The 8756-nt window shown below is 34.3% G+C and overlaps 3 protein-coding genes across 3 annotated transcripts; all 3 read left to right on the top strand.

The window, feature by feature from the left end:
• The first annotated feature begins 667 nt into the window (after positions 1 to 667).
• Top3beta (DNA topoisomerase 3-beta) lies at positions 668 to 4658 on the top strand. The gene is made up of 14 exons (XM_018551090.1): positions 668 to 892; positions 964 to 1106; positions 1176 to 1370; positions 1490 to 1657; positions 1729 to 1857; positions 1977 to 2095; positions 2167 to 2367; positions 2470 to 2674; positions 2832 to 3014; positions 3146 to 3355; positions 3432 to 3649; positions 3752 to 3976; positions 4046 to 4307; positions 4371 to 4658. The coding sequence occupies exons 1-14, from the start codon at positions 802 to 804 to the stop codon at positions 4575 to 4577; spliced, it is 2556 nt and encodes an 851-aa protein (XP_018406592.1). The 5' UTR covers positions 668 to 801; the 3' UTR covers positions 4578 to 4658.
• Positions 4659 to 5880: 1222 nt separating this feature from the next.
• LOC108782735 (uncharacterized) lies at positions 5881 to 6678 on the top strand. The gene has a single exon (XM_018551088.1). It carries the CDS (start codon positions 5881 to 5883, stop codon positions 6676 to 6678), a length of 798 nt encoding a protein of 265 aa, XP_018406590.1.
• Positions 6679 to 7337: 659 nt separating this feature from the next.
• AIMP3 (aaRS-interacting multifunctional protein 3) lies at positions 7338 to 8470 on the top strand. Its single transcript, XM_018551094.1, has 4 exons — positions 7338 to 7493; positions 7767 to 7976; positions 8096 to 8191; positions 8290 to 8470. Exons 1-4 carry the CDS (start codon positions 7407 to 7409, stop codon positions 8419 to 8421), a joined length of 525 nt encoding a protein of 174 aa, XP_018406596.1. The 5' UTR covers positions 7338 to 7406; the 3' UTR covers positions 8422 to 8470.
• Positions 8471 to 8756: the final 286 nt, after the last annotated feature.

Genomic DNA, 8756 nt, shown 5'->3' with positions numbered 1-8756 from the left:
CAATTTATTATTATCATCATTTATATTATTCTTATTTCTTCGCTGTGCGCAGCCGTATTGAATTATATATGTCAGAAGCGAGAAGCACGAAATCTTTTCAAGTTCTGCAAGTCGAAATTAATTATTAAACGCTCGTGTTTGATAATATAATAGATATATATCGAGTAAGCTTAAAAATAAATAAAGCGAAAAATAATAGTATCTTTTTCAAAATTTTAATAGCGATTACATTAATGATAGGAAACATTCGATTAAATTTAAAATACATACGTTCGAGATCATTGCGTAATCGTTTTTGTACTTATGCTCGAAATAATGCACATCGACGTGTAGCATTAATCTTTTTTTATTATTAATTGTGATTAGATTTAACGTCATTCAATAGAATAATAATCCACTTATAGATTTCAGGCCAATTTAAATAGATGTAAATAATGTCGGTAAAATAGATATGCGCCTAGCGCTTCGCGGCTAGTCCTGCCCTCTTCAGCCAATTTCTTTAATACGGAGGGAAATTGAATCCCTCTATCGGTAACTGTTCGACTGTACCTACATTATCAAGTATTTCAATATAGCTGTTTACTAAATACACCACCAATGCGTCGTGGCGCGCAATACGTGAAAAACATTTTACAATGTGCTATTGAAATGTCATTTCGCTCATATCAAATTGAAATATTCGAAATAATGTCAAGTGTGGCAAGTAATGTCTTCGTTCAGATCGGCTTGTATATACCAGTAAAACTGATACAAGTTGTTTATTAATTGTAATACTAGGTAAACACGAAATATCACGCTAAAATGAAGACCGCTTTGATGGTAGCTGAAAAACCCTCTTTGGCAGCATCCCTCGCCAATATATTGAGCAGTGGACGATGTAGTACTAGAAAAGGTGCTTTATTTGCTTGAATTATTTCCCCTTTCACATTCCTTTTTGTGAATTTTCTCTACGAATGTCTTCAGGATTGAATGGCTCTTGTTCCGTCCATGAATGGGTTGGCCAATTTAGATTCGAGACCGTCAATTTTAAAATGACTTCTGTATGTGGACACGTCATGACGTTGGATTTTATTGGAAAATATAACAATTGGGATAAAGTAGATCCGGTAAGATTAGGTGTACGGCATTTTTTATTCTGTATAATAATTATATTTTTGTTTTGCTGTATATTTTAGGCAGAATTATTCTCCTGCTCAACCGAGAAAAAGGAAGCGGTACCGAAACTAAAAATACCATATTTTTTGGCCAAAGAAGGAGCTCATTGCGATTATTTAGTATTGTGGCTAGATTGCGATAAAGAGGGTGAAAATATTTGCTTCGAAGTTATAAATGCAGTGCAGCAAGGAATGCATAGGAAATTACACATAAATGCAAGTAGCTTATGCATTATACTTACAGATATTAAAACTATTCAATTTTTTTATAATGAATTGCTGATTATAACTTAAATATTTTTACTGTATTAATAAATGAAGCCTTTTTTTAATAGGACATATGGCGAGCACGATTTTCTGCCATTACAGAGAAAGATATAAAATCTGCTTTGGCTAATCTGATAAAGCCCAATGAGAATGAAGCAAAAAGTGTCGATGCACGTCAGGAGTTAGATTTGCGAATAGGCTGTGCATTTACTAGATATCAAACTAAATTTTTCCAAGTATGTCATCATTTTTGCCTTGTCATGTTTTAAGCATTTTAGAATACATATGAATGTTATTATGCTTTTAGGGCAAGTATGGAGATTTAGACGTATCTCTTATTTCTTACGGTCCTTGTCAAACACCAACGTTAGGGTTCTGTGTACAAAGACACGATGAAATTCAGACTTTCAAGCCAGACCCATATTGGATATTGCAGGTAAGTGACTATATATTGTATTTTAAAATTCCTATACAAACATTTTCTTAGATTTTCTATTTGGATTTTGAATTATCTATGTGATGACATTAAATAATATTATCTTTTTGTTACTTAAGGTAACTGTGAAGTCTTCCGATGGTCAGGATATTGTATTAAGTTGGAATCGTGTACGTTCTTTTGACAAAGAAGTTGCAAGCATGTTTTTAAGCCACGTTAAAGAATATGATCAAGCAACGTGAGTTGTACATATTTAAATATTTAAATATGTTAGAAAGACTACATCATTTGAAGTAAATTTATATATAGCGTAGTGAGTATACAGAGCACAGAAAAAACCAAATCGCGACCAATAGCATTAAATACAGTGGAATTGATGCGAGTTGCTAGTTCTGGATTGGGTATGGGTCCACAGCACGCTATGCAAATTGCAGAAAGACTTTATACTCAAGGATATATAAGTTATCCAAGAACAGAGACAACATCATATCCTGAAAATTTTGATCTGCTGTAAGAATCTTACTGCTCGATTGTTTAGTGATTATTTTTAATTTGCACATGTATGATTCATATGTCATATTCGATATTACAATAATTTTTATTTTATTCAAGTTCAACACTGAAACAACAGCAGAATAGCTCGGAATGGGGCGAGGAAGTTCGCAAGATAATAGCAACTGGAATCAATAGACCAAAGAAAGGTCACGATGCAGGTGATCATCCGCCTATAACACCTATGAAACATGCAACCAGAAACGAACTCGATGGTGATTTGTGGAGATTGTATGATTATATAACGCGACATTTTATCGCTACGGTATGTTGAAAATTAATATATTTGATATACTGTGAAGTAGTAATCCTTACTTGTATTATATATATTACATGTATGTATTTCTCTCTTTCTCTCTCTCTCTCTCTCTCTCTCTCTCTCTCTCTCTCTCTCTCTCTCTCTTTTGATTTTCGAATTGTAGCTGGCACGGGATTGTAGGTACTTGAGTACTACAATAAAATTTGAGATAGGCATGGAAATATTTACAGTTACTGGTCACAGTCTATTAAGTCCTGGCTACACGAGTATTCTTCCTTGGCAAGCGCTTGGCAATAGTGATACCCTGCCGAAATTTATATTCGATGAGAAAGTAAATATACAAGAGGTAAAAGATATTTTTATTACGTTACATTTGCTTTTACGTTACATTTTTAGCCACATTTCAAAAAGAAAAAAGTAAAAAAAGTATTATACAAAATAACGTGTAATGTAGAATATCTTCTTTGATTGTTATAGGCCAAATTAGTTGAATGTTATACACAACCGCCAGATTATTTAACAGAGGCAGAATTAATATCTCTCATGGAAAAACATGGCATCGGAACAGATGCTTCGATTCCTGTACATATAAATAATATCTGCATTAGAAATTATGTTACTGTTGCAGCAGGCAGAAAATTAATACCTACTTCTCTTGGTATTGTTTTGGTTCATGGATACCAAAAGGTATCTTTGATTTTATTTTTTCTACATAATGCAATGATAAATCTTATATAAAACACATGTATTCCCTTTATGTTAGATAGATCCTGAATTGGTTTTACCCACGATGAGATCTGCAGTAGAAGAACAACTAAATCTAATAGCATTAGGTCGAGCTGACTTTCATGCTGTACTACAACATACCGTAGAAATTTTTAAACAAAAATTTCATTACTTTGTACAAAGTATAGAAGCTATGGATCAATTGTTCGAAGTATCGTTTTCGCCGCTATCAGCTTCCGGCAAAGCACACTCCAGGTAAACAATTATAATGATAATTATATTTATTGTTTGCTTTGTATAACTACATTACATTTATCCGCTCTTCTTTCAATCTCTTATTATTGATTTATGTTGTAGATGTGGTAAATGTCGTCGATACATGAAATACATACAAACTAAACCGTCTAGAATGCATTGCGCGCATTGTAATGAAACTTACAACTTACCACAAAATGGGAACATACGAATATACAAAGAATTAAAATGTCCATTGGACGACTTTGAATTACTTTCATGGTCGACCGGAACACGAGGAAAAAGTTATACATTTTGTCCATACTGTTATAACAATCCACCATTCAGGTATGTTCACACAGTTGTATGTATTGTAATTAAATGTTAAAGGAAGACTGAATATTTTTTTTAATTTAGGGATATGAAAAAAGGAATGAGCGGTTGCAATTCGTGCACGCATCCAACATGTCCACATGGTATGAATTCAAATGGCTTATCCAGTTGTTTGGAATGTGATCTAGGTATACTTGTACTCGATCCTTCGGCCGCACCTAAGTGGAAATTGGGATGTAATCGTTGCGACGTTATTATCCATCTATTTGAGAATGCGCATAAAGTAACAGTTGATACAGATACGTGTGATTGTGGCGCACAATTAGTAACCGTCGAATACAAACAGGTGAGGAATATAAGTAGCTTATGCTGAAACGACTATGCAACTGTATATCTTTTTTGGTTTTAGGATAAAAGTAAACTCCCCAACGAAGTGACCGAAATGTCTGGCTGCGTGTTTTGCACCCCAGCTTTTGCTGCGTTAGTAGAAAAGCATCGTGCAGTAGCTTCGAAACCAGTTGTCACGCGTGCTCGGGGTCATGCAAAGAGTCGTAACCGAGGCAAAGCTAAACCACCAAAGGACAAAATGGCACAACTGGCAGCATATTTCGTATAATGAACCATTTGGAGCTGCATATATTATAAAGTCATTTACGTGTGTGTATCTCGTCTCGTTCTTTGCAAATAAATCCTTATCACAGCATATATTAGAGTAATGGTAGTAATGATTAATTATTTTCATGCTTTTTATTAAATAATCTTTTGTAGAAAAGTACTACTGAGCACTAGGAGTATTTTGAGGCACTACTCAGCACTACTACAGTAGTGCTGTAGTGTAGTAGTGCAGTAGTGGTGAGTAGTGCCTCAAAATACTCCTTGCTCAGTAGTACTTTTCTACATGGGAATAAAATCTTACGATGTGTTAATTACAACGCGTTTTTTTAGAATAATGTGTTTATTAAAGAAATTTGACAAGTTTTAACGAATACATATATATTTTTTTTTATTAATTTATATAAAATATTAATTAAAAATTCTTGATAAAAGTTTAGAGAGTGCAAGATTTATTTTTAGAGAGAGGTACAGAGCGGTTCAAATATGATTCTATGATTTGAAATCTCTTTTTAAAATACTTATTTATAAAAAATAATATTGCTATAACTCTTTTTATTGGAATATATATGTATATATTTTTTAAATATTTTTATAATACTTGCTTAAACGTTTAGTTAGAGGGTGTTAGTCAGATATTCAAGGTCTGTTCTTTATTGCTGAACTTTTGCACTAGTTCATCTTTCTTCCTTTTCTCTCCACCTATCATGGAACAAAGTCGGAATATGGATTCCGATCGGAATTATTTCGTTTTCCCTAAAAAACACAATAGAAATCTAGGGAATAATTGAACAATTCCGATCGGAATCCATTCCGACTTTATTCCATGATAGGTATGCAGGAGAAGGGAAAAGGAAAAAAGATGAAAACTGGTGCAAAAGTTCAGCAATAAAGAACAGACCTTCAGTGTGGCGTTGTAGGCGCTGCTGCGGCGCTCAAGTCTGTTCTTTTTCAGTTTCAGTTAAGAGTTTCCTCTCTAGAAAAACCTATAGAGTTAGCGGGACAAGCGTCCTTTGTATTGCATTGTATTGCGCGCGTAAAGCGTACAGTTATAAAAACACGGCAATTAGTTTGTGAGGACGTTCGTAATATTTTGAGTTTGTAAATCATCTTTAAACTTGAAATAGATTCAGTGATAAACCTTTCACTGCCGAATAAGCATTTTCCCGCCTTTCCATTCAACGTTGGCGTTAAACACGCACGGCGCCTTGTTGGGTAACGAGACACGTTAGCCCCCACAACTGGTGATCCTGATGTGATCGCGTCGCGTCCGTGCAATCTTTTTTACACAAGATTTTGTCGTCGACATGGCCAGTGGCTCAAGCGGTTCTCGTTCAGGCGATCAGGCTAGCGGTATGTCGGCGCGTATATACGATGAAGTGCACGCGCTTTCGCGATTCGAAATAAAACCCATACCTTTTTGGAAAACGAAGCCGGATCTATGGTTTGTGAAGATAGAAGCCCTGTTCCGTATAGCGGATATAACGGTAGACGTAATCAAATACAATTATGTGATACAGTGCCTTGACGACACTTCTCTGACAGTGGTTAGTGACTTTGTGCTTAAACCTCCCGCGGCAGATATAAAGTACCTCATTCTCAAATATAGGTTAATCGAAAAGTTCGCGAAAGAAAATAGTGCCGAAAGAAAACTGCGTGAATTGTTAGATGAGGTTGATCTAAGCGATCGCCGTCCGTCACAGGTGCTTCGCAGAATGAGGGACCTTGCGCAAAACAGCGTGTCTGAAGAAGTACTTAGGTCCTTATGGTTGCAGCGCCTGCTACAACAAATACAGGCTACTTTAACAGCTACAAAATATGATCTTGAGGAACTGGCAGACCGAATAATGGATGTATTACCCATTGGTAATAACACTGTCGCAACTTTAACACCAACTCAAGCTACCTCAATGGATTCGCAAATGTCTACGCTGCTGGATAGGGTAGAAAAACTGGAAACACATTTATCACGCAGCGAGTCACATGTTTCATCGGACCGTCATTGCAGAAGCCGTTCAAGATCCAAATCGGAGAACCATCTCTGCTGGTATCACATACATTTTGGCATAAATGCTATCAATTGTACGCAACCCTGCGGCTGGTAGACTAGAAGGTAGCCGAGCTATCTCCGGCACTAGATGCAACAAGATATTGTTAGCTATATATCAAGAAAACAAGCTCTCCTATTGGATATCGGACGTCGTACGTTGGATGCCGGACGCAGTGTGAACCCTACATATTAGCTGCGGCGCTTAAGTCTGTTCTTTTTCAGTTTCCTCTCTAGAAAATACTCTGTTGGTTAAGAGATACAAGTGTCCAGCGTATTGCGTGCGTCATACGTACCTTTTATAAAACACAGCGATAAGTTATAAGTAGCGCTCTGTAAGATGTATTATTTTCCTCTTTTTAAGTTACGTCGCGAGATCTTAATTGTTCATGTCGTTAGACAGTAATCTTGTCATTAATTTCTAAGTTCTCTGTGTCATAGTCGGTCTTGCGATGTCGTTATTATTGTCATTCGCATGCGATCACGTCTACACGAGTTCCTCGTACATTAGCATATTCATTTGAGTTTGTAATAAATTATCTTTAAACTTGAGACAGATTCAGTGATTAACCTTTCACTGCCGAATAAGCATTTTCCCGTCTTTCCATTTCGCCTTCAGCGAATCATCGTCAGACACGCACGGCGCAATGTTGGACAACGAGACACCAGAGATAGTCACTAGTAGTCGCTTATCTAGTGACTTTGCAGAAAGAAGCCTTTTGGTTCATTTCAACTGATTTTAACCTTTTTACTGAATGTTATATTGCGTTTACATTTTTGTTTAACATGGGTTTGTGTAATATCGAATGTGTAGAAAGAATAGCGCGATATCTCGATGTTTCTCCAGGAAAGTTGCAAATTTCAGATAAAAATGTGAGTATTAAACTATTTCATAAAAATGTTTGTGATTCCTTGCTCCATGTGTAGTTTTGTGTACCCGGTATCATTTATATAAGTGTATATGTATAAAATATAATTATAAATGTGTTCAGTAATGACAGTATTCCATTATGTATCCGAATACAATATACATCACATGAAGTATGAGAGATTTATTTTATAACTTGATATGTACACACACACACATATATATATATATATATATATATGTAACACATATCTAGTCACACAAATTGGTTGTTTCAGATAGTATTTATTCCAGAGTATGCAGAAAAGAATTTACCAGCCATTCAAGGCTTTAGCACTATTGTGCAAGCACTTGTAAGGCGTTCAAAATGTTCTGATATACTTAGCAATGAAAAAGAAACACAAGCATTGATACAGCAGTGGCTAGAATATATTGTAATCTGTATCAATTATGCAGATGTTCCTGCTAATGCTAAAAGAATATTAAATGCAAGTGTCATATATATGTAATATATAACACATGTTTTATATATATTATTATATATATATATATAGCATGTGTTTTATACTGAAAATTAATATAATATTAATCTGACTTTTAATTATAGGAACTGAATACAATATTAAAAGATGTACCATATATAATTGGTACAAAAAAGACTATTGCAGATATTGCGTTGTACTATGTTTTACATTCCATCATGGTAACAGCTCATTGTTATAAAATAAATTATAGTGATATATATATAATATATGTGTCTTTATAATATATTCTCATAGTTTACTATTTTTTTTTTTACAGAAAGGATTAAGCCTTCACCAAAAGGCACAATATATTCACGTTTCAAGATGGTTTGATAATATTCAACAAGAGGAGAAATTGAGACGAGAATTGGAGCTAATATCTTTTAACTTATTACATATATTTCTATAATTAAAATACAATGTTTTGTATTTATTTTACTCTATGTTTATGGATATACATGCGATTAAATTGGTTTACAGATGCATTGTCCTGTACATCGCATCTATGATTTGTAATATTTATATAATGTAATTTAATACACACACATATATATATATATATGATAATTTATTATTAGTTAAAATTAAGTATAATAACGATATATAAAAGAAAATCATAAGTCTTGTAATTATGAATGTAACTAAGCTGCAAATATATTTTGCACTGTTAATTTATAACAACTAATTACCAAGCCATTTATTACTCTCATTTGTCCTTGTAAATTGCTTTTGTTGTTTGTATTA

This window comes from Cyphomyrmex costatus, unplaced genomic scaffold (genome assembly GCF_001594065.2).
Source record: "Cyphomyrmex costatus isolate MS0001 unplaced genomic scaffold, Ccosl1.0 scaffold1336, whole genome shotgun sequence".
NCBI lineage: Eukaryota > Metazoa > Arthropoda > Insecta > Hymenoptera > Formicidae > Cyphomyrmex > Cyphomyrmex costatus.
Note: the sequence above shows the minus strand (reverse complement) of the source record. Positions and strands in the feature narration are given on the sequence as shown.